General features: G+C 48.1%; 2 protein-coding genes across 3 annotated transcripts; both read left to right on the top strand.

Moving 5' to 3' along the window:
• Nucleotides 1-110: 110 nt before the first annotated feature.
• ahcyl1 (adenosylhomocysteinase-like 1) lies at nucleotides 111-17201 on the top strand. 2 transcript variants are annotated; one of them, XM_052055026.1, is made up of 17 exons: nucleotides 111-708; nucleotides 6292-6406; nucleotides 7075-7218; nucleotides 8339-8439; nucleotides 8521-8623; nucleotides 10022-10116; nucleotides 10182-10288; nucleotides 10733-10849; nucleotides 10944-11007; nucleotides 12874-12962; nucleotides 14118-14188; nucleotides 14538-14632; nucleotides 14717-14815; nucleotides 14900-14968; nucleotides 15630-15708; nucleotides 15964-16084; nucleotides 16160-17201. In XM_052055026.1, the coding sequence occupies exons 1-17, from the start codon at nucleotides 514-516 to the stop codon at nucleotides 16164-16166; spliced, it is 1671 nt and encodes a 556-aa protein (XP_051910986.1). In that variant the 5' UTR covers nucleotides 111-513; the 3' UTR covers nucleotides 16167-17201. The 2 variants fall into 2 exon arrangements, with proteins under 2 accessions (XP_051910986.1, XP_051910987.1); XM_052055027.1 differs by lacking the exon at nucleotides 111-708 and adding an exon at nucleotides 3350-3862.
• A 773-nt stretch (nucleotides 17202-17974) lies between these two features.
• pgm2l1 (phosphoglucomutase 2-like 1) lies at nucleotides 17975-24754 on the top strand. Its single transcript, XM_052054822.1, has 12 exons — nucleotides 17975-18252; nucleotides 19865-20032; nucleotides 20111-20217; nucleotides 20666-20750; nucleotides 20831-21111; nucleotides 21368-21560; nucleotides 21649-21936; nucleotides 22790-22883; nucleotides 22962-23091; nucleotides 23545-23743; nucleotides 23861-23994; nucleotides 24413-24754. Exons 1-12 carry the CDS (start codon nucleotides 18142-18144, stop codon nucleotides 24513-24515), a joined length of 1893 nt encoding a protein of 630 aa, XP_051910782.1. The 5' UTR covers nucleotides 17975-18141; the 3' UTR covers nucleotides 24516-24754.
• The last annotated feature ends 87 nt before the right edge of the window (nucleotides 24755-24841 follow it).

Here is a 24841-nt window from a genome sequence, read left to right as displayed (position 1 = left end):
GGGACTATTACCGGCCTTGCTTGGAAAGTGGGGGTGGCTGTCTAACCCCAAAATCTCCTTTTGCGGCACCATGGAAAGTTGGAAACACGCAGTATGGTTGTCGCGCTACCTCGATAGTACCAAGCGAGTCACAAAGTCCAATAATAGCTTTATTGTCGTTGGTTTGCCTGCCCCGCTTGAACCGCGGCGGCGATGGAGGCGACCGCCCCCACTCAGGTGACCAGCTCGCTGACGCGCATCGCCGCCTCCCCTCCGCCGCATCGCCTCCTCCCCCTCCCCGCGGAGATGCAGCCTGCCCTCGGACGGATGCGATCCCAGCCGCCGCTAGAACCGAGCGAGTGTCTTCAAACAAAGTCGCCGAGACACAAAACCGGCTTAATAATCACGTAGAAAGTTAAACCATTGTTCATTTTGTGAGATTATTCCGCACGACTGCTCTCTTTTGCTCTCCTCCATCCGTCGCCTCTTCCTCTCACCTCCCCCCGAAACGGGACACCGTACTGGGCAGACGCGATGAGCGACTCGACGGCATCCGATGGAATGGTGGAGGTCAAACAAGGCACCAAGTACGTCAAGGAGACCGAGAACGTGGCAGAGAAATACTCGGCCATGACCGTGAGCAAGAACAGCAGTGACGTGAACATGAACGTCGGGGAGATGCCCTCCGCCGCCTTCACGGCCGTCCCCACGCTCAAGTCCGTCAAGAAGGTAAGGACGCGGCGTCCCGCCATCGCTCGGCCAGCCACTGAAGAGGGGGGTGCCGCCGCATTACCAGTCGTGGGGGCGTGTGAGGGGGGCGGGGGGGCAGACCGTATTATTGGCCCGGTTCGTTAGTCCTGCCGCAGTAGCGTTAAATGATGAAGACATCAAAACGCCGGGCTCCGAGAAACGCGTTGGACAAGTGACGAGTTAGCACGTTTGGGTTGGTTGGGTTCGAGTTGGCTGCGTGGGGGGGGGGTTTCCTCCCGACAATTCAAAAACATATCAACGTGTTCGCTTCACGAGAGAACACGTTGTCCACAAGTGCCAATGTGAGTTGGGAAGGCTTGTTTGTCTGTCTGCGCCCCGCTATTCACTTGCGACCACTCTATTCTTTGTCTCCACAAAACCTCATATTGACTGGCGGCTTGCTCTGAAAGCGTTTTTTTGAAAAATTATTTAATTAAGTACAATTTTTTAAGTACAGTCGCTGATACTATTCGCCATTTTTAATAAACAAAATAAGTAATAATCACACGCATTCAAAGGAGTTGCTGTTAGCCACAACTCACGCCCGTGCGCTCCTCACTCAGACTAACTACCGGAGCCAATATTCTCCCAACCTGGCTCCTCCCCTCCCTATGACGTCACACAAAAATACAAGAAACAGATATTACAATACTGTGATTGCGATATAATCTGTGCTGGCAATTATTTTTTTCCAACATCCTCTTCCCATTAAAATTCATAAAAAAGTAAAAACTAAAAGTAATAACTTAGTCTGTTTTGCTAAAATAATGACAAATTAACCATTAATTGCTCCGGAAAAAAGGGTTCATGTATTAATCTGTATTACAATAATTATGATCAGCAGTGAAGGGAAAAACGACGCTTCATAAGGCACTTTTTGACTCCTCTCGATGATGCTCTTGGTTTAGTTCAATGAATATGTGTTCAAATGCCACTGCATCTTTAAACCAAGAGTGCCATCTAGAGGAGTCAAAAACCATCACAAGTGCTTCATGAAGCTTCGCTTGTCCGTCACTAATAATCAGATTCAGTATACATCAGTGTTGTGTACCCGGAGAAAATCCACGCAGACGTGCTCACCACTCCTTAAATGACTGTGACTCCTGACATCACTCGCTTGACCACGCCCCTCAAAGGCACACCGACACAAAAAGACGACTGCGTGGCAGTTCACTTCATTTCAATCGGAAACATGCGAATGGTGAAATGTGACTCACGAGTGAATTAAATGAAGTAAATCAAATGCCTTGATTTGATCTAAAAAAAACATGGATGTCAAATAAAAATAAACATGAAGAGGAGAAATACCCCAGCAGACCCCCCCGCCCCCCCCGATATTCACAGTTCAACTTGACCTGTATTAACAGGAGACTTTTTCAAATGCTTACGTACGAACAAATATTCGGTTGATGTCATTCTCAGCTGGGGAGGTTGTGTAATGGCTCCATGGGAAGGAGACAGAAGGTCACCGACTCACACTGGCGGGCAGATTCACTCATTCACTCACTCACTCACATTCTCCTTTGCGGTTATGCTCTCTCTCTCTCTCTCTCTCTCACAGACAGACAGACACACACACACACACACACACACAATTTGGACAACTGGATCAAGACTGTTTCAAAAAGTGTGATTTTTATTTTATTGTCTCCAGAACAAAGGCCGATGTACCAAAAACGAGCACAATTTGTCTCCTTGAAGCATGCGCCTGACTCGCACGTTTGCTGTTTTTCTCCGGTGCCTGCTCAGTTGGATTTGATCCTCCGGCATGTATTCATAACAAAGTGCTTTGTTGTCATAAGCTCGCGGCGGCATTCCTACCATCCAATATGTTTTCATATTGGAACACGGTCCCACATCTTGTTGTGATTGCCTGGCAGGTGAGCAGAATGTGTTCTCTCCACGGTGGTTCTCAAACTGGGGTACCCGGGCCCTCGTTGGGGTCGATCGGGGGAGGTCTGTGAGTCCGCAGCTTGGGGGTATGCGCCAAAATAATTTGCAATAAATAATGATGTCATGTTTATTTAAAAATTATTTTTTTGGGGGGGGGGCTAATCCGTCGCGACGCCACAGCCTCAAGGCATTTATTTTAAGACGTAGACAAACGGCCAGCACGTTGGTTTAACGCCGTCTGTTTTGGAAGACGTCCGGGTTCAGTAAGTGGCTCACGCGGCCAGACGGAGGCAGCTTAAGTCTGCCGCTAGGCCAGTGATCGCCTTGAGAAAGACTTTTTTTAGATTGGGGGTGTACCTGGATGGCTAAGTTGTGCCTGTTTGGAGGAGAGGCATCGCTGAGCTCTGTCATCTGTCAGCCTGGGCATTTATATCTCCCCCCCCCCCACCCCCAACCTGTAAAAATAGCAATAGCTACTTTCCTACAATTAGCCATTAGCTGACTTGATCTGATTGATACATCGATAGTCTTTATTCCTTTAACATGGATATATCGGAAACCGCGCTATCGTCATTTGGGCACTTACAGCCTTGGATGGTAGGGGGGGGGGGGAATGAAAGAAGGAAGGAAAGCGTGGTGACAGAAGGGATGAAGGAAAGAGAAAAGGAACTGTGGGAGATCAGAAGGGAATCAAAAAGGTGGGATGGATAAAAAAAATGGAGGAAGGAAATAAGAGGAGAAGAAGAAAGGAATGAACAGATGAGCGCCGGGAACAAAAGGACCAGAGAGGAAGGAACGAATGAGCAAGTCAGGAGTTAAGGAGGGAAGGAGAAGGAAGGCAGAACGGGAGCAAGGAAAGGAACGGGCAAAAGAGCTGCAGACGGCAGGGCAGAAAGGAATGAGTATAAGGAAACAACAGAAGGAAGGACATGAGGAAGAGGCGAAGGAATGAAATGCTGAAAGAAGAAAGCCTGGACGAGAAGACAGAAGAAAATCCAGGAAAGAAGGAACAAAAAGAAGACAAGACAACTCAAATGCTCCCGTCTTTACTTGTGCCTCTCTCGCTCTCCGTGCCCATCTCCCTCCCACGCTCGTTAGAAAGGTGACGGGTGCCACCCACCTGGCTTTTTTTTCTGGGAGGGTTTTTCCCGCCGCGTTATCAGCGAGTCCGCCAGGTGCTGAAATGTCACAAGGAGGACGCCGAGGAAGGGACCGGGCAGCCATGGCGCACACGGAAAGGGTGAGTGGCCGCAAAGGAACGAGCAATTACGCGGACTTGAATTGCTCTTACGTTAGCAAACGTTAGCTTAGGAGCACAACTGTACGACCTGGTGAGAAGTTGTCAAGGGGCTGTCGCACGCCTGAACTTTGTCAGACTTGAAGAGACCAGATGGCATACAGGCCCCCCCTCCAAAAAAAAATCTTCAGACTTCAATGCGATCCACCGTAGATAACCGCCTCCACTTTCTCAACGTGTGAGCCAACTGACTCAAAATGGCGGCTTCAAAACCAAAAGGGTAGAATTGCTCTTCAGTTTCAGACTTTTAGGCGTGTCCTTTTGCCAATTTGATGCCGACGGGTGCAAGTGGTGTCTGGGGCACATTTTTATTTGTAATTTGATGTATATGTTTCCCCCCAAAATCTTTCTTTGAGGTCATTGATGATGGAATTCACTCAAATTGTTCGAACCAAAATGGCCGACTTTCTGTGTCGTTTCAGTCATGGGCCCTTCGGACGTTTTTTTATGACCAAACATACCCACTTTCATATCCATCAGATAAAATGGTGTCTAGGGTCGATGGCTCATTATTTTACCCCCTGTCCCCCCTTCCCAGCCCCCAAAGGACTTGACTGATGACTACGCCCCAAAATGGCGGCTTCAAAACCAAAAGGGTAGAATTGCTCTTCAGTTTCAGACTTTTAGGCGTGTCCTGTTGCCAATTTGATGCCGACGGGTGCAAGTGGTGTCTGGGGCACATTTTTTATTTGTAATTTAATGTATATGTTTTCCCCCAAAATCTTTCTTTGAGGTCATTGATGATGGAATTCACTCAAATTGTTCGAACCAAAATGGCCGACTTTCTGTGTCGTTTCAGTCATGAGCCTTTCGGACGTTTTTTTATGACCAAACATACCCACTTTCATGTCCATTAGATAAAATGGTGTCTGGGGTCGATGGGTCATTATTTTACCCCCTGCCCCCCCTTCCCAGCCCCCAAAGGACTTGACTGATGACAACGCCCCAAAATGGCAGCTTCAAAACCAAAAGGGTAGAATTGCTCTTCAGTTTCAGACTTTTAGCCGTGTCCTGTTGCCAATTTGATGCCGACGGGTGCAAGTGGTGTCTGGGGCACATTTTTTATTTGTAATTTGATGTATTTGTTTCCCCCCCAAATCTTTCTTTGAGGTCATTGATGATGGAATTCACTCAAATTGTTCGAACCAAAATGGCCGACTTTCTGTGTCGTTTCAGTCATGGGCCCTTCGGACGTTTTTTTATGACCAAACATACCCACTTTCATATCCATCAGATAAAATGGTGTCTAGGGTCGATGGCTCATTATTTTACCCCTTGCCCCCCCTTCCCAGCCCCCAAAGGACTTGACTGATGACTACGCCCCAAAATGGCGGCTTCAAAACCAAAAGGGTAGAATTGCTCTTCAGTTTCAGACTTTTAGGCGTGTCCTGTTGCTAATTTGATGCCGACGGGTGCAAGTGGTGTCTGGGGCACATTTTTTATTTGTAAATTGATGTATTTGTTTCCCCCCCAAATCTTTCTTTGAGGTCATTGATGATGGAATTCACTCAAATTGTTCGAACCAAAATGGCCGACTTTCTTTGTCGTTTCAGTCATGGGCCCTTCGGACGTTTTTTATGACCAAACATACCCACTTTCATGTCCATTAGATAAAATGGTGTCTGGGGTCGATGGCTCATTATTTTACCCCCCCACCCCCCACCCCCAAAGGGTTTGACTGATGACTACGCCCCAAAATGGCCGCTTCAAAACCAAAATGGCTGAGCTGCGTTCAATCTGCGACTTTTTGGTGCATCCTGTTAATTTAGGCATGCCTGCCCATTTTTTGTGTCAATCTGTGGAGAGAACATCCCCCCCCCCCCCCAAAAAAAAATACACATACTGTATATTTTACACTCACACACACACACAATATAGATTTAAATTGATGACAGACAGGTCCACCCAATTTCCTCTCGATTGGTGATTGGCGGTGGGGGGGGGGGGGCTATTCATTTCTTTATGTCTTTCCAATGCGCATTCCTGAGAGAAGGAGTTTGACTTTGTCAAAGTACAAGGCCTCGTCATTGGCGTTCTCCCGGATTGACTCGTGTTGTGTCAACTCCGCTGACCCGCGCGTCGGTTTTTGGTGCAAACACATTGTATGGACATCTCAAATAAGGAGGAAATTACACGGCATTCCTCAGTGAATGAAAGCATTTGAACGAAGGGGGGGGGGATCGCCCAAGTCCGGTGGATATGTTTGCAAGAGACCGAGCTTATGCTGGCAAATGTAGAGGAATTAGAAGACCAAAGAAACAATCTGGGGGGTTTGTATTCACGTTATTGTATTTGGTCGCCGTTCAAGACGTAATTGCCGCCGTGAGAGCATTTTTATTTAGGCTGATTGTCGTGTTTTTCCTCTCCTGTAGATCCAGTTTGCCAATACGGAGGACAAGCAGGAGTTCAGCAAATACCCGACCAAGGCTGGCCGCCGCTCCCTCTCTCGCTCCATCTCGCAGTCGTCCACGGACAGCTACAGCTCAGGTGCCGAGAGCCGCGCCGCTTCGAGTCGGGCACATTTACGTCATGCTCCTTTTTTTTTTTTTCGTCGGGGCCTACCGAGCATTTATAGCATCAAGAGTCCTGCCAAATGTTTTTTTTTCTTTTCATTTTGCCTAATCTTCACATGAGCCGCTTTTCATCCATTTCAGCGGCTTTACTCAAATTAATTTTGAAGGCCGCGGTCCCCTTTCGTGTAGTTCACCCCAGCCGATGTATAGCTGAGCCGACGGGGAGTCCGGGCTGAGGGAGGAGGGGTGCGGCTGGAGGCAGCAGTTCATACGATCCACTTGTCAATTAGTCGCGGGCCGGAGAAACGGCGCGGGGATGCTAGGAGATAAATTAGCACGCTCGCGTAGACAGATTTTCAGAACTAGATACCGAAGGCCTTGGATGCCAATGCGGTCTATTTTGGGGAATAAGCCGACAACATAACAAAATGTCGAAAAAGTTGAAGCACCGTGAGTGCTTCCCAGGTTCACTGTGTGTCAGTCATTTATTTATTCATAAAATGACCTCTTTGGATGTATTTATTCATTCTTTCTCCCTTCCTTCCTTCCTTCCTTCCTTCCTTCCTTCCATTCTTCTTTCCTTCCCTCCTTTCCCATTTTGATTCCTTTTGTCCTTCCTTCCTTCCTTCCTTCTTCCGCCAGCTGCGTCGTACACCGACAGCTCCGACGATGAAACCACCCCGAGAGACAAAGCTCAGGTCAACACACAGGGCAGCAGCGACTTCTGCGTGAAGAACATCAAACAGGCCGAGTTTGGCCGCCGTGAGATTGAGATTGCCGAACAAGGTACATTTGGAAATTAGCGCTCTTATTAATTAATTAATTAATTAATTAATTAGGGCGGCCCGGTAGTCCAGTGATTAGCACGTCGGCTTCACAGTGCGGAGGTACCGGGTTCAATTCCAGCTCCGGCCTCCCTGTGTGGAGTTTGCATGTTCTCCCCGGGCCTGTGTGGGTTTTCTCCGGGTGCTCCGGTTTCCTCCCGCATTCCAAAAATATGCATGGCAGGCTGATTGAACCCTCTAAATTGTCCCTAGGTGTGAGTGTGAGTGTGAATGGTTGTTCGTTTCTGTGTGCCCTGCGATTGGCTGGCAACCGATTCAGGGTGTCCCCCGCCTACTGCCCGGAGACAGCTGGGATAGGCTCCAGCACCCCCCGCGACCCTAGTGAGGATCAAGCGGCTCGGAAGATGAATAAAAAATGAATGAATTAATTAATTAACTGATTAAATAATTAATTAATTATGTGATTACTTTATTTATTTATTTATTTTATTCACTTTTTTTTTAAGGTGGGTGTGAGTGCAAGTTACGGATACAATTGAAAATAATCCGATAAGAAAAGAGGCGAAGAAAAGAATGTTGGTGGTGGGGCCAGTGTGTCTGCATCGCAGTTGTGAGGTTTAAGATTTGAATCTTCGGTTCCTCCCACATTCCAAAGACATAATAATAATGATAATAATAATAAGATTCATCCATTTTTCTGCAGATTATTATTATTATTTTTTTTTAATTTTTTTTTAAACACATATTAACACATTGCAACATAAGACAAAGACAGTGGCCTTGGGACAGCCCGCCCCCAAAGGCAGACTTTTCTCAATACTCAAGGCGAGTGTGAAATAAATCTTCTGCCTGTAATTTACATTCTTATCCTTTTTAATTTAGTCCTACGATGAATCGGTTATCGGCATTTTATTTTGACAAATGTTAGTATCGCCCAGAGTCAGCTGGAATAGGCTAGAGAAGCAGAGGTCACATGGGTCACTGTGGTTCCCGGCAAAGGTGCGCTTCATTTGCTGACGGGGATGTCCCAATGGCTCGCACCGAAATGAGATCAAAGCGGGACATTTGTGGCAATTTTGACCTTGAACCGAGCGTCCGCTCCATGTGTTTGCTCGCTCCAGATATGTCGGCCCTCATTTCCCTGAGGAAGCGAGCCCAGGGTGAGAAGCCTCTGGCGGGGGCCAAGGTGGTGGGCTGTACCCACATCACCGCTCAAACTGCAGTAGGTTGCCCACTCCTTTTTAATTTTTCTGCTTGCGTTCCAGCGCGCTTGTCATATGTGTCCGTCTCGATTGCCCGTCAGGTGCTGATCGAGACTCTGGTGGCTCTGGGGGCTCAGTGTCGCTGGACCGCCTGCAACATCTACTCCACCCAGAACGAGGTGGCCGCCGCTCTGGCCGAGACAGGTGAGACGCCACCGAGCAAGATGTCCGCACTTCCTTTTTCACACCTTTGACAACCGCGTGAAATGCAACATAAGCAACTGATGTTCTGTATTCGAAGCCCGGTAGTCCAGTGGTTAGCACGTCGGCTTCACAGTGCAGAGGTACCGGGTTCGATTACAGCTCCGGCCTCCCTGTGTGGAGTTTGCATGTTCTCCCCGGGCCTGCGTGGGTTTTCTCCGGGTGCTCCGGTTTCCTCCCACATTCCAAAAACATGCGTGGCAGGCTGATTGAACACTCTAAATTGTCCCTAGGTGTGAATGTGAGCGTGGATGGTTGTTCGTCTCTGTGTGCCCTGCGATTGGCTGGCAACTGATTCAGGGTGTCCCCCGCCTACTGCCCGAAGACGGCTGGGATGGGCTCCAGCACCCCCCGCGACCCTCGTGAGGATCAAGCGGTTAAGAAAATGGATGGATGGATGGATGGATGTTCTGTATTCCTGGTAGTTTTATTTTCTTCTGTGCAGGGTTTTTTTCTTTTTTTTCCTGAATGTGCGCAACTTTTTGGGAAGTTGAAAGTTCGCCTGAACAGCTGGTCTCGCTATGCTCCTTTTAATTTCACCCTTGTGACTTTTTTGTTAGTTTTATTTTAACCTGTGGGGGTAGTTTTATATAAATATAGAAAAAAAATCCTTCCATCATTTCATTTTAACATGTACAATCTTTTGGGGGTAGTTTTATTTGAACTGCACAAAGTCTCTTGGTAGTTTTATTCTTACCCGCGCAACTTTTTTTTGTGGGGGGGGGGGGGTAGTTTTATTTTAAGCTGCAAAACAACTGTTGCTCAGTTAATTTTAATTTGATAGTCTTAGCTTAACGTACACCACTTTGCTTTCTGTGGTCGTTTAGTTTTGACCTCATGATTGTTTTTCAGTTTTATTTTGCACCTTTGATAGCTGTAGTTTAAACTCTATGAGTTTGTTCTTTTATGCTGGTTTGATTTTAACCTGTGCACATTTGTTGTATGTTTAGTTTAACCTCTACATCTTTCTTTATTGATGTAATTATTAACGTGATTCATGTTAGTTTAACCCTAACGGGGGGGGGGGGGGGGGGGGATTGGTTGGGGCACTCCGAAAATAGACGCTTTGCTAGCTAATGTCAGAGCACATACATACTAACTAGCGATTGGTCGCTAACCAGTGTCGGGGCACAGATAGACAAACAATGGATCGGTGTGTCACTTAAAGGCAAACATTCTCACTCACGGACAGCCAAGAAGTTTTTGGACTGAAGGAGGAAAAAAAAAATCCCACCTGAGCAAGAGCAGGGAGAGCATATGCACACCAGATTTTTGACGGACTTCCCAAAGTGTGTTTTGCGGCCATCGGTCTTGATCCTCCGCGCCTGTCGCCTCCCGCAGGAGTGCCCGTGTTTGCCTGGAAGGGCGAGACCGAGGACGACTTCTGGTGGTGCATCGACCGCTGCGTCAACACGGAGGGCTGGGAGGCCAATATGGTACAGCGGGCTGCGGCTTCGGTGCCGGCCAGGAGACCTTCCGATCTCATCGGTCTCTTTTCTAGATTTTGGACGACGGCGGAGACTTGACACACTGGGTTTACAAGAAGTACCCCAACGTGTTCAAGAAAGTGCGAGGCATCGTTGAGGAGAGCGTCACCGGAGTTCACCGGTGAGACCCTTGAGTATCGCGAGCGGTCTTGCAATGACAATCGAGAGAGTGGAAGAGTCACAGACAGGCACAAAAGTGAACGTAACCTTTGCAAAAATCGCATTTAAATCTTCTCAAATAATTAGCTTCAGTCACTGCAAAAACAGGTGTGAATCTGGAGGAGAAGGCCCTCCGTCGCCACCTGCTGGAGACAAACGGAATGGCGTCATGACAAAAATATTGAGGAAATAGAAATGCAGTGCAGCTCGGCATTTGGCTGGCGGACAAACTCATTTGAAACTTCATTTAAAAAGGGAACATACCGTACAATTGTACGCAAGGGCGTGGGGGGGCTAAAAAAACGCATAGTTGTGACTTTTCCAACAATAGGACGATGCGAGTGCCTGGGTGACAAGAGTTGAGAACCACCGCCGGTCGCGTTTTGACTGCGCGGGCACGTTGCAGATTGTACCAGCTGTCGAAAGCCGGCAAGCTGTGCGTCCCGGCGATGAACGTCAACGACTCGGTCACCAAGCAGAAGTTTGACAACCTCTACTGCTGCCGCGAATCCATCCTGGACGGGTGAGCGTGAGTGCAACATCCGGCCTTGGAACAAAGACACCGAAATTCACTCTTTCTTTTTGGGGGGGGGGGGGGTGGATGTGGCGGCGGACAGCTTGAAGAGGACCACGGACATCATGTTTGGCGGCAAACAAGTGGTGGTGTGCGGCTACGGAGAGGTGATTTATCCTTCGGAATTGATTGAAATGCTCGCATAACGCGTGTTTCACAGGTGCATCTCCATAAATGAGAACGTGATAGAAAGTCACAATGTTTGTTCATTGTTATGATGATAGCTTTCAACACCCCCCACTATTGAACATAACATCTTGGAGGTCTTCCAGTCAGGTTTCAAGACGATGCATAGCACAGAGTCAGCCCTGTTACGCGTTTCTAATGACATCCTCCCGGCAAATGACTCTGGAGACCATGTGTGTCTGGTTTTATTGGACTTGACTGCAGCATTTGATACAGTGGTTCACGGTATTCTGCTGACTCCTTTGCAGCACTTGGTGGACATTGGCGGCAGTGCTCTTGAGTGGTTTGGGTCCTATCTAGCTGACAGAACCTTTTGTGTCAGCCTTGGCTGCTCTGAGTCCTGCACTGCTCCCCTGTCATGTGGTGTTCCACAGGGCTCAATTCTGGGGCCTCTGCTGTTCTCGCTGTATCTGCTCCCATTGGGTTCCATCTTAAGGAAACATGGTATTCCCTTCCACTGCTATGCGGATGACTGCCAGATCTATGTCCCACTGAGCAAGAAAGACGCCTTCTCATTAAGGCGACTCCTATCCTGTCTGGAAGAAATCAAAACCTGGATGGCACAAAATTTCTGGAAATTAAACGAAAAGAAGACAGAGGTGATATTGTTTGGTCCCAGTGGCCCTTGTACATCCCATCCTGTAGACTTGGGCCCCCTGTCTCCTTATCTGAAGTCAACAGTCTCAAACATGGGCCTTAAACCGGACAGTGATTTCAAACTCGATCGGCAAATTGGTGCCGTTGTTAAATCCAGCTTCTTTCACCTTAGACAGCTGGCCGAAATAAAACCTCTCCTCTCACATGAACACTTTGAGATAGTAATTCATGCCTTTGTCACATCCCGGCTCGATTACCGCAATACCCTTTACTTTGGAGTCAGCCAGTCCTCCATTAAGCGTCTCCAGTTGGTCCAGAATGCCGCTGCTCACCTCTTGACTGATACTCATAAGAGGGAGCATATGACTCCTACTCTGGCATCCCTTCACTGGCTCCCCATTCATTCTAGAGTTATTTTCAAGATCCTCCTCTTTGTTTTCAAATCTCTAAATAAACTCTCGCCACCTTACCTCTCTGAGCTCATACGCCCCTACACCCCTGCCCGGCGCCTCAGGTCTGCGGACCAGTCTTTGTTAGAAGTACCAAGAACTAAGCTGAGGCTCAGAGGGGATGGAGCCTTTTCTGTTGCTGGTCCTTCTCTCTGGAATGACCTCCCACTGAACATTCGGCAAGCCTCCTCGCTGCCCATCTTTAAAACCCTTCTCAAAACTCACTTGTATTCTTTGGCGTTCGACTCAGCATGACTTAGATTTGTTCTTGGTTTTACTCTTTGGTGCTTTCTACCGCCTTTATTACCGACTTTGTATGCAGCGATGGCTGTTTGAAAGTGCTCTATAAATACTCTTGACTTGACTTGACTTGACTATTACAAAAATTGAGAAGTAATTGACTGCGATTGGCTGGCAAGCGGTTCAGGGTGTCCCCAGCCTACTGCCCGAAGACAGCTGGGATAGGCTCCAGCACCCCCCACGACCCTTGTGACGATTAGCCGGGTCGGAAAATGAATGAATAGAAGTAATTGACACACCCTGATAAGATTTGTAATTCCCTGTCGATGCCATAAGAACATGGCAAAGCACAACTTAGATCCAGATGAGAGTCCAGAACTCACGACCGCATCCATTCTTGAGAGATCAAGATAGTCAGCAAATAGCGCCGAAAGCAATCCCGTCATCGAAACGTTTTCCAGCATATCAAATGGACTGAGAAGCCCCCCGTATGTGGCGTAGGTGGGCAAAGGCTGCTGCACGGCTCTGAAAGCGCTCGGAGCCATCGTGTGCATCACTGAGATTGACCCGATCTGCGCCCTACAGGCGTGGTGAGTCTCTTCTGATTTTTTTTTTTCATGTCTATTCACGTTGCTCGGTTTTTGCCGGAGGGTTCGGAAAAGTTGCTAATTTGCCAACGTCACAATGCACTTTACTTTGGGGTCAGTCAATCCTCCATTAAGTCTCTCCAGTTGCTCCACAATGCTGCTGCTCGCCTCTTGACTAGTACTCATAACAGGGAAGGCATCACTCCAACTCTGGCATCCCTATAGAGTTCTTTTGAAGATTCTCTGATTTGTTTTCCAATCTTGAAATGGCCTGACCCCACTCTGAGCTCCTCCGCACCTGCCCGGTGCCTCAAGTCTGCGGACCAGACACCACGAGAGGTACCGAGAACTAAGGTCAGAGGTGATGGAGCCTTTTGCGTTGTCGGTCCCTCTCTTTGGAATGAATGTTCGGCCAGCCCCCTGGCTGCCCATCTTTAAAACTGACTGTAAAACTTATTTTTGTCACGTTGTGCCGAAGCGATAGAATGATCGCTCCGTGCACAACAGAATAAGGAAGTGGATCCCCGAAATAGCAGACACAGAAAGAGGTTTGTCAAATCACAAAAGGAGTCTTTAATACGAACACAAAATAACCCGACAGGGAGAATAACAAAAAGCGCTGGTCAAAATAGGGACCAGGGATAACATAAAAAGGACAACAGAAAACGCTTGCGGAAAAAGATAGCAAGGAAGGTCAGATTAGATAATGAATATAAATTTCACTTGCAAGAGGAACAACGACGCGCAATAACAGCCACAAGGCTAAGAGGCAATGAATCAATACGAGTAGGAATTGGGCGAGAGAAATTTTGGCACGGCGTGGAATTCTCCGGCAGTGAGTAGACTGCCAGAGCGTCCAAATAAAGGCTGAGAAATTACTCCCTAATGGGTGACAGGTATGTAAACGGCGGGCAGAAAGCCCGCCCCCTGCTGGCAACCCCGGGACGTGACAATTTTGGGCTTTGGCTCAGCATGAGACTTCATTTTGAGTTGGGCCGTGAGTTGAGTTGAGAACGCTGCCCATGCTTTTGTAAACTACGGTAGTTAGTCTCTGTTCGAAGCCATGTTGCTAGCGGAAGCCGCAAATATATCCTGGAATTGTTGGGAATTTTTTTTTCCCAAGGTGTTGACAATATTTGTGTGATCACACCCAATCAGCATGGACGGCTTCCGAGTGGTCAAACTGGGCGAGGTCATCCGGCAGATGGATGTGGTCATCACTTGCACTGGTGAGATGGCAGAGAAACACACACACACACACTCACACACATGCTTGAAATCAGATTTGGACCAAATTTCTCTAGTTTTATTTTAACCTGTACACAATTTCTTGAGTAGTTGGAGTTCAAGCTATAAAACGTGTTGGTTTCATTTCAACCAGATCAATTTTTAGTCGTTTTCCTTTAACATTCGCATCTTTTTGGGGGGGTCGGAGTTTATCAAGTCAAAAAATGGACCCGTCAACAAGGTTACTTTAACCAACCTAAATTAAAAAAATAAAAATAAAGCTAAAAAAACAAAGCTATTGTCTCCATAGTGTTTCCGTTGTGAGTTTCTGGAGTCTGTTTGCTCCCGAAGGCAACAAGAACGTCGTCACCAGAGAGCAACTGGATCGCATGAAGAATGGCTGCGTGGTGTGCAACATGGGCCACTCCAACACGGAGATTGACGTGGTAACCATTGCGTGTTGACGACACCCCCCCCACCCCCCAAAAACCTCGCCGACTCTCCCATTGTGTCTGATCCTCACCACGCAGGCCAGCCTACGCAGCCACGAGCTGACCTGGGAGAGGGTCCGCTCGCAGGTGGACCACATCATCTGGCCCGACGGCAAGAGGGTTGTGCTTCTGGCCGAGGTGACGGATCGTCGGCGAGATCGCTTTGGAACGTTGGCGCTCGTAGTCGGCGTCCATCTTGGTTTTGTTTGCGTTCTCTCTCAGGGTCGCCTGCTGAACCTGAGCTGCTCCACGGTGCCCACCTTCGTGTTGTCCATCACGGCGACCACTCAGGTCGGTTCTTGTGCGCCCGGCTCCGCCTTCAATCACCACGACGGAGCCCCGCACGTGACATGGGAATTGAATTGGTGGCCCGACTGTTGATATAAACTGCAGGCAAAATTGTCATTCGTGGCCACGAAACACCAAATTCCGGCCACTAAATGAGTCAGATGCGCTCAAAAAATACCAATTGATATGACCGATCTAATTCCTGGACATTTAGAGAAGCAAATGAGGCACACCTGCACCTCTTCTGATCACCATTTCGATCTATGACATCATATTAAGATGCGCTCTATTGGCTCGAACTCCAAGTTGTTCATCAGAATGACGTGAAGCTCACAAATTAGTATTTTATTGCTTGTACGCATTTCGTAGCTACATCGCAATATTTTGTGGCCTCGGTATTTTGTGGGCCCAGTAGAGAGGGAATGTTTGGAGCACCAGCCATGCTCATACAAAAAAAAATGCTCCATGGATGTAATGATCCATGGATGCCAAGAGGTGGTGGCAAAGCATTCGAAAAAACTGGGGCCTGACGCAGAGTTCCTTCCCTTCGTTGAAAAATAGATGTTCACCACCAGAGGGCGCCAAAGCTAAAGTCTAATACGAGACGGTTGTTCACGGCAATGTTTGTGACTGGACTGTCTCTTGTGTGATTGCTTGGCTGCAGGCTCTGGCCTTAATCGAGTTGTTCAACGCCCCGGAGGGACGTTACAAGCAGGACGTGTATCTCCTGCCGAAGAAAATGGGTAAACATGCGCATGTGTTTTGTGTTTTCTACGCCCGACAAAGCAAATCCATCACTTTGAATAGTTTATCTGCGACATGTTCCCAAAAAAAAAAAGAAAAAGCACAATGTCCCAACTTGATTGGATTTGGGCTTGGAGAAGGTCGAGATCGGGGCTGTGGAGAATTTATATTTCTGAGCCAATCCAGTGAAATTGGATTTGAACGCTTGGGCACTGCTATGACGTCCCCCCCCCCATCCCCCCACCCTCTTACAGACGAGTACGTGGCCAGTTTGCATCTCGCCAACTTTGACGCTCACCTCACGGAGCTCTCTGACGAGCAGGCCAAGTACATGGGCCTCAACAAGAACGGACCCTTCAAGCCCAACTATTACAGGTACCGGGCGTTTCCGCACACGCTTTACGGCGGCGCCTGGCCCGGTTTGATCTTGTGCGTGTATTTTGTCTTCAGGTATTAATGGGGAGGCCTCGCTGACGTTATCCTGAAATGAACAGAGATATCTATTTTATTCGATAAATTGCCACACAATGGAGGACTTATTTTACCGATGTAAGCGACATAGTAGGGCAGGCATAGCTTGAAAAAATGTATTGCATAATCAGCCAGCATGTTTGTTTTGTCAAATATTTACACAAAAGGTCATTTGGATGCACTGTTAGGAACCGCAGCTTTTTCTTTTCTTTTTTTTTTTTTTTAAATGCACGGTGCCAAAAATGAAGGCCGTAAGAATGAAAGCCGGCCAGTGAGATGAAATATTGAGTGCGATCTACATTCCGCTTGTTCGCGATACCCGAGCGACGTTTCCTTTTTGTGTGGTCAGATTCCTGCTGAATTTTATTGCTCTGCTCTCAAATGTATCCCCCAGTCACTCGGCAATGGATAAAATGCGTGAGAATTCAATCAGAAAAAAATGGTGGAGCAACACACGTAGACAGACAAAATGCCTCATTTACCGTCAGAGTCATCAACTCGACATTCATAATCAAGAGCCAATAAGGAGAGGCGACACTCGATTCTGGTACCAAATCACTCGAGAGGGTTGGGGGGGGGGGGGGACAAGTGAAAATGTGTGTACGTGATTGAAAATGACACACGTGTGTGCGATCGTCAGGGAAAACTTCCAAGTAAGCTGCAGCTGGTGTTGACAGCGCCACCCGTGCCCGACCTTGCTCTTGTTTTGTCTTATTACCGTATCTCTTTCCAACCACATTCTCGGAAAGGTGGTTGTGTCCCCTTAACTTTCACACGGTGCACTAAGCATTCTTTATTATAAGTATGAGCATGACTTTATCAAGAGCATAATCGATTCACCATGATTAATTGTATGATTCCGAAACCGTAAAATATATATAATTCCGACATTCATAACCGATGCTAGTATGCTAGGCTAATTTTCATTGATTCTGAATGAATGAGCTCTTCCCTCAGTGATCAGGTTAACGCCGTCTGAATTTCCAACGTGTCAATATTTGAATCAGCTTTACTGTTGGGGGGAGGAACACACACTTTGTAACCTAACCATAGAGGTGTGTTTTCTGTCTAGCGCGATTGTCTTCTTTTGTTGTCAACGTGCAATTTAATCAGCAATAAAAGGCGGGTGTCGGCGGAGCAGAGTGTATCTTCAAATGAAGCTAATTAAAGGATATATTTTGAATGATGGAGTCTTTATTTCAAATGAACGTAATATAAATAAAAATGTTCCCTTTCTTAAACACTGTTGCTCCCCCCCTAAAAAAAAAAAAATCAGCAAAACTGCAGCTATTTATATCCTATTGGCTTTTTTGATACATAATTTCTAGATGGGTCATTCCAGAACTGGAGGACATGACGTCCCAAGAAAAATTGTCATAATCCGTGCACAAAATACAAAAACAGTGTTGTGGAAATTACTGTTGTCTCGATACAAAATCTAACTTGAGCAGTAGGAAAAGTCAGACTTTTATATCCCATCGTAATTTCTGAGCCCCCCCCCCCCCCCCTGAAATAGCTTTTCTTTGATTTCGCTTGTCCCACCTTTCCTCGGCGTGCGGAGGACACGACGTGGCTAGGACAACCATCCGCGCTCACACTCACACTTGGGGACAATATAGAGTAGCGGGAATCGAACCCATGACCTCTGTACTGTGAGACCGGCGTTACCATTACGGTTCTTATTACACATTTAAAACTGCTGGCGTTTCCTGACATTTTGACATGATTAAAACAATGCCAAACGTCTTTATTTTTCCTCTTACTGTGAAGGCCACACGTTTTATTTTGAAAGATGGCCGGAAGCAGCGTTGGCTTACAGGGAATTGACTGTCCAACTTTTTTTTTTGTTTTGCTTTTTGGTTGACGCCGCTGATCAGTTTAGCATCAGACTTAGCAATAGCTTTAGCAATAGCAGGGTAACGTCGTCACGATGGCACTTAGCTCGCCAGTCTCGGGTCGGCATGGGCGACGCTGAACGGGACGGCGGAGCCGCGGAGGCCGAACAGAGGCCGCCGAGCAGCGGGGATGAGAAGGTGGACGAGGCGCTGCGGCGCTGGATGCGCTGGGACAAGGTGAGCCTTGAACTCAAAACAGTATCCGCCCCGCCCGTCAATCACAGCGGTGCTGCCAGTCACTTTGATTGACCGACAAGCTTCGCGAGTCACGTGTGCTGGATTATTGACAAAAACAACAACAACAACAAAAAGGCGAGGAGCAAGCTGTCACGCGCTCAGTCCTCGAAAACTAAAGCATCTGTGGACAAAACCGTCAAATCGGACCGTTTACTTGAACGAGATCCATAAAAACGTCAGATTATTTTATTGACGTTGATTTAAAAAAAAACAACCTGCGCGTCAATTCTGAAGCAAACGACAAATGAACGTTTACGATGGCGATTTAAAAACGGCCAGACTGAAGGTGTCCTGCGGCAGAGCTTGTTTGCGGAACATTTCGGATTCGAACCTTCTGGAAAGTGGCCGGAAAATCCAATTCAAGCGGCTTTCACCTCCTCGCCTCATAGGAAAAGGTCATGAACTCTGATAACCTTTAGTGCAAATGTCAGCAGCTCGCCTCACTTGGACATCATTTGACACCACAACGCGCACGTGACTCCCAACACGCGTACTACGTCACTTGGGGAACAGAACCGCAAACGTACTCTCAAGAACCACTCCTTCACACATCCATGCCCGCGGTGAACTTAATCACACAGACAAGTCACGCGCGTGGTTTACATGACCATACACGGTTACTGTTGTGCGCGCGCACACACACGCACGCGCACAAACTGAGTCTGACCACACGGACACCCAGACGCATTTTTTTTTAAACAGTCAATTTATTTTAAAATGTGTCATTAAAAAAAAACAAAAAAACAGCAAATGCACAGAATGCAATACGACATAATCGTCCAGCTCAGCCAGCAACTTTTTGAGATATATTTGTTCAATCCGATACCTGGCTGTGTTTGGCTCAACCCGGGGTGATAATCATTTGGGATTTTTCATTATGTGTAGGTTTTATTTTATTTAGAGTTGCATGTATTGATTTCAGTTAGTTTCAGTATTAGTTTTAGTTTAAAAAAAATACTTTCAATTATTAAGAGTTGCGTGTATTTATTTCAGTTAGTTTCAGTGTTAGTTTTAGTTTTAAAAAATACTTTCAATTATTAAGAGTTGCATGTATTTATTTCAGTTAGTTTTAGTATTAGTTTTAGTTTTAAAAAATACTTTCAATTATTAGGAGTTGCATGTATTTATTTCAGTTAGTTTCAGTATTAGTTTTAGTTTTAAAAAAATACTTTCAATTATTAAGAGTTGCATGTATTTATTTCAGTTAGTTTCAGTATTAGTTTTAGTACTTAAAAAAATACTCATGTGCAAGAGTTTCAAAGTCAGTGCTGTGTAGTTCAAACTCAACTAAAATATTTTTAAAAACATCTCAAAAAGAATCCTGAACTTAAAGAAACTTAAATTCGGGTCTACTGTGTACCATTTTGTCTTTAAATATATTTTTTCAACATACAAACGTCTATTTTTTCAACATACTTGTTACGTGTTAAGTGCCGCGTTTCGACAAAAGCAGGGTCAAAGGGTCGAGAGCACACACTTTGCACGGTGGTTCCAAGCGCAGCGATTCCACGCAGTAAACACCGTACTTGCGTGGCTGCGCGTGGTTTTTCAGAACGAGCGGACTCGGGCGCAGGCGCTCGCCTTGCTCGGGTCGGCGAGCGTGTCCGAGCTGCAGCGCCGGTTCTGCTCCGGGTTGACTTTTGGCACCGCCGGCCTGAGAGCGCCGATGGGTGCAGGCTTTAGCCGCATCAACGACCTCACCGTCATCCAATCCACGCAGGTCAGTGTTGTGTGTTATGTGTATGTCTTGTTTTGTTATTTTATTTTATTTTTTTAAATATTTGTGTCTGTGTTGCAGGGGTTGTGCGCCTACCTGCTCAAGTGTATTCCAGATGCGGCCCGCAGAGGCGTAGTGGTGGGCTTTGACACCAGGGGGCAGCCAGAGAGCGGCTGCAGCAGTCAGTGGTAAGGAGAGCTGCAGTGTGGCTTGCCTGTTGTTGCCGTAGCAACGGCATCTTTGCCTGCAGTGTGGCTTGCCTGTTGTTGCCATAGCAACGGCATCTTTGCCGCCATGCCGTTTGCTTTTATTTTATTTTTTTAGGTGTTGCTTTCAAAACATTGTATTGACTGTTGTTGCCGCGGAAACGGCGGCTTTACACTTGTTGCCATGGAAACGGAAATCTTCCCGCCGCATCGGTTGCCCCGTGGCGTGTTGGATGGGATGTTTTCCTGCGGCGCGTTGCTGTGGAAGGCATCCGTTGGCGGCGGACGGTCACCGTGGAAGCGGCACATTTCGTTTTGCCGCCATCTTGTATTCTACGTTGCACGCGGCAATGTGTTGCCATAGAAACCGCACACGCACAGCCACACGTGTCGGCGTGCTAACGTAGCAGTGTCGCCGTGACGTTTGCAGGCTAGCGTCACTGACGGCGGCCGTGATGCTGAGCAGAGAGGTCAGCGTGCATCTCTTCTCCAGCTACGTGCCGACGGCGTACGTGGTGAGCGGACGCGGCGTCGCTTCCGCCGGCGGGATTGGGCGCCGGCGCGCGCCATGACGGCCGTCTTGGGTGTCTTGCAGCCCTTCGCCGTCAAGGAACTGGGCGCGGCGGCGGGCGTGATGATCACGGCGTCTCACAATCCCAAAGAGGATAACGGCTACAAGGTGTACTGGGGCGACGGCGCTCAGGTGACGGCGCCGCACGACGCCGCCATCATGGCCAGCGCGAAGGAGCATCAGGAGCCCTGGAGCGCCGCCTGCTGGGACGTCAGGTTGGCGCAGCGCAGCCCGCTGAGGAGCGACCCGCTCGGGCACGTCGACGCCGCCTTCATGCGTGCCGTCGCCGGACTCTGCCGGCACAGGTGAGACGGTCGTCGTGGAGTAACGATATATTTTTTTTTTGGGGGGGGGGGGGGGGTGCTGAGCTGCGCTCGTCACCTCGGAAAACCCCCCATTTACCGCCGTAGCCATGGCAACAGCACCTTTACCGCTGGTTGTGTCGTCATGGAAACGGCACTGCAAATGGTCGCTTTCAAGTTGTCGCCGTGACAACATCCCGCTTGCGGCCGCCCGGTTGCCGTGGAAACGACTCATTTGGCTGCGCGTGTGTGTGTGCAGGGAGGCCAATTCGAGATGCCAGCTGAAGTTCGTGCACTCGTCTTTCCACGGCGTTGCTCACGACTTCATCCAACGAGCTTTCGCCACCTTCGGGTTTGAATCGCCGCCCATTCCCGTCCCTGAGCAGAAAGACCCTGACCCTCAGTTCCCGACTGTGCGCGTTCCCAACCCCGAAGAGGGCCACTCTGTCCTGGTACGACGCCATCTTCTGCTTCCTCTTCTTCGACTCCTCCTCCTTCTTCTTCTTCTTCTTCTTCTTCTTCTCGACTTCGCATTTCCAGGAGCTGTCTTTTCGTCTGGCCGAGCGTGAGAACGCCGCCGTGGTCCTGGCGACCGATCCGGACGCCGACCGTCTGGCGGTGGCGGAGCTGAGCGACGACGGCGGCGGCGGCGAGTGGAAGGTGTTCTCGGGAAACGAGCTGGCGGCCTTGCTGGCGTGGTGGATGTTGTCGTCGTGGAAGAGCACGGCCGGCGACGGTGCCGACCTGCGGCGCGTCTACATGCTCACCACCGCCGTCTCCTCCAGGATCCTCCACTCGATGGCCCAGCAGGAAGGATTTCATGTCGAGGTGAGGCTGACGCGACCGTGTCTTCACGCGGTATGTGCTTCGTAATGGACTAGCGAAGCTTCGTGAAGCACTCGTGATCGTTTTTGACTCCTCTAGATTGTGGTTCAAAAATGCAGTGGAATTTCAACACATTTCCACTGCACTAAACCAAAAAATGTTGAAAGAGCCATATAGGACCAACAAAAAAAACCCAAAAAACAAATCTGTCTGGAGCCGCAAAAAAATAAAAGCCTTCTATAAAACTGACAATGAAGGAAACACATGCTGTTTGTAAGTACAAGACTGGACTGTCTCAGAATTTTTTTAAATTCATTTCTTTCAAACACCCCCATAGAATTTATTTTGTGATTTCGCTTGATTTTTTTTGTTTTGGTGCATTATTTTCGCTTTGAAGTGATCATGGATTTCCGTTTTTCGGAGGCTGTCTTTGAACGCCTCTCCAGTCGAACGGGAAGAGGGAAGCAGACATGTTTGTGTTTTGTCCAGACTGTTAAAAGCATAAATAAAGTGTATGTTTACTTTTTCGGCGCTGCAACGTGTATCGATAGCTATTAGAGCTATATTAGCCTACTAGCCAAATCTTTTTCTATTTTCAAACATTTTTTATAAAGCTGCAGGGAGCCACTCGATGTCGGTAAAGCGATTTTTTTTTCTCCCTACCTTCTGGTTTCCTTTCTGAACTCTGACTGTAAATTTACCCATTGCGGGACAAATAAAGTCTATTTTAAAACCAAGAGGCCCATGGAGAGGATTTAAAAAAGTGCTTCACAAAGCTTCGTCGGTGCTACATCAAAACATTAGCGTAACACCGGGTAGATGGAAAGTAAAGAAGTCGCCACTTTCTCGTCAACAGGAAACACTTCCCGGCTTCAAGTGGATCGGGAACAGAATTCAGGCGCTCGCAGCAGAGGGAAAGACCGTCTTGTTTGCCTTCGAAGAATCTATCGGTATTTGCCAGCACCGCGTCGTTGCCGCCGTCGCGCCGCGCGATCCCTGACAACCCGCGTGCGCGCGCACGCACGCAGGTTTCCTGTGCGGCAGTCGGATCCCCGAGAAGGACGGCGTGAGCACGGCCGCGGTGGTGGCCGAGATGGCGGCGTACCTGCGTGACAGGAAGCTCAGCCTCCAGCAGCAGCTGCGTAACATCTACCAAATGTAAGGACACGTTTGCTCCCCCCGCGTCGACCCGCATCAACTTCCTGTTTGACACGCCCATTTGCCGGGCCACGGAAGTCCACTTTCTGAGCGATGCGCATCGACGTCAATAGCCAGCGTCAGGCGGGGGCGGGGGCGAAGGCGGACTTTGCTGAATCTTCGGGCATGCTAGTGGCGCTCACAAACGCATCGGCGGTCCAACCCCCCCTCCATCCATGAAAAACAAAAGCCCCATTCGAAGGCCCCGTGAATTTGCCCGCCGACTGCAGTCAAGTCACGCCCGGTAGTGATGTCGCGTGACCCAAAACGAACGCACCCACATGCCGTGGACACAAAATGTGCACACTTAGCATCCTGCGTGCCAGAACGACTTCCCGTGTGAATTCTCGTGTGACCCCCCCCCCCCCCATGAGTGACGACAGCCCCTCCCACTTGTGAACTTGCTGTGCGCAGGTACGGCTATCACGTGTCGCGGACATCGTACGTCATCTGCAACGACGGCGTCACCATTGGCCGCATTTTTGCTCGCCTCAGAGACTTTGACGGCGGCGGCGACGGCGGCTCGTACCCCGCCACGTGCGGCGGGGTACGCGTCGTCCACGTGAGAGACGTCAACAGGGGATTCGACAGCAGCCAGGCGGACAGCCGCTCGGTAGCGCGTTTCCTTCCCTCAACTTCCTTTATTTGCCCCGCCCCATTCCCTTTATTTTTTCCTTCCTTCTCCCATCCCACCTGCCACTGAGCTTTTTTTCCTGGTTTGCCGGCTCAGGTACTTCCCGTGAGCAGGAGTGGTCACATGATCACCTTCACGCTGGAGAACGGCGTCGTGGCCACGCTGAGGACGAGCGGCACCGAACCCAAAATCAAAATTTACACTGAATTGTGCACAGCGCCCGGAACCAGGTGACACTATTCTTATGTTTTGTTTTTTTTAATTGAGTTCGTTAAGTTATCAACAAATCACATCTCCTGGATCAGAGGTTCTCATACATTTTTACAGCAAGTACAACCTTTGTCCCCTAAAGTACAAATGATTGTCATTTATTTGGTATTGTTTAGTGATTAAAAAAAAGACAACTAAACACCAATGAAGAAAGTTGAAGGCTGTAAAACTTAACAGCACCTAAAATAATGAAAACAAAATACGGCATAAAAAAGTTAGCTACCGTAACTTTATGTACAGTTTGAAAATGAGCTCACTGCTCGAATAAAGTAAAATCATTTATTAAATTATTATTATTAATTATAAGTAAAATAATCTTCGAATAATAATGAGGGACAAGTAAGGCGTGTGACATTGCTTCCTTCGACTGGATTGCAGCGTCGCGTCTGGTTTGGAGGCGGAGCTTCGGAAGGTGACGGAGGCGCTGCTGGATGACTTCCTGGAACCCGAAAAAAACGACTTGATTCGCCGCGCTGTCTAGCTCCACCCCCCTTGTCGTGATGTCACTCGCGGTTCCGTTTCATCGCGTACTCCAAAGAATCGAACGGCGAAGCTGGAAGTGGCGGCGGCGACGGTGACAAATCCAAAGTGAATGTTTACATGCGTGGAGCGTGAAAAAGATGATTCTACCTTTTATTTATTTTTCTAACGTTGCAGCTTCCTGTGTTCGCAGACATTTTAATGTGTCTCAATAAAGCCGGCTTAGTTGAAAGGCTAAAATGTGTCTGTGCGTGCTACTTTTACATCGGAAAACGGCATTTTGTTTTACTATTTGAATTTGGGGTGTTTTTGGTTCGCTTTGTTTTC

The sequence above is a fragment of the Hippocampus zosterae genome, chromosome 2 (genome assembly GCF_025434085.1).
Source record: "Hippocampus zosterae strain Florida chromosome 2, ASM2543408v3, whole genome shotgun sequence".
NCBI classification, from domain to species: Eukaryota; Metazoa; Chordata; class Actinopteri; order Syngnathiformes; family Syngnathidae; genus Hippocampus; species Hippocampus zosterae.
This window is presented reverse-complemented; position numbering and strand designations above follow the sequence as displayed.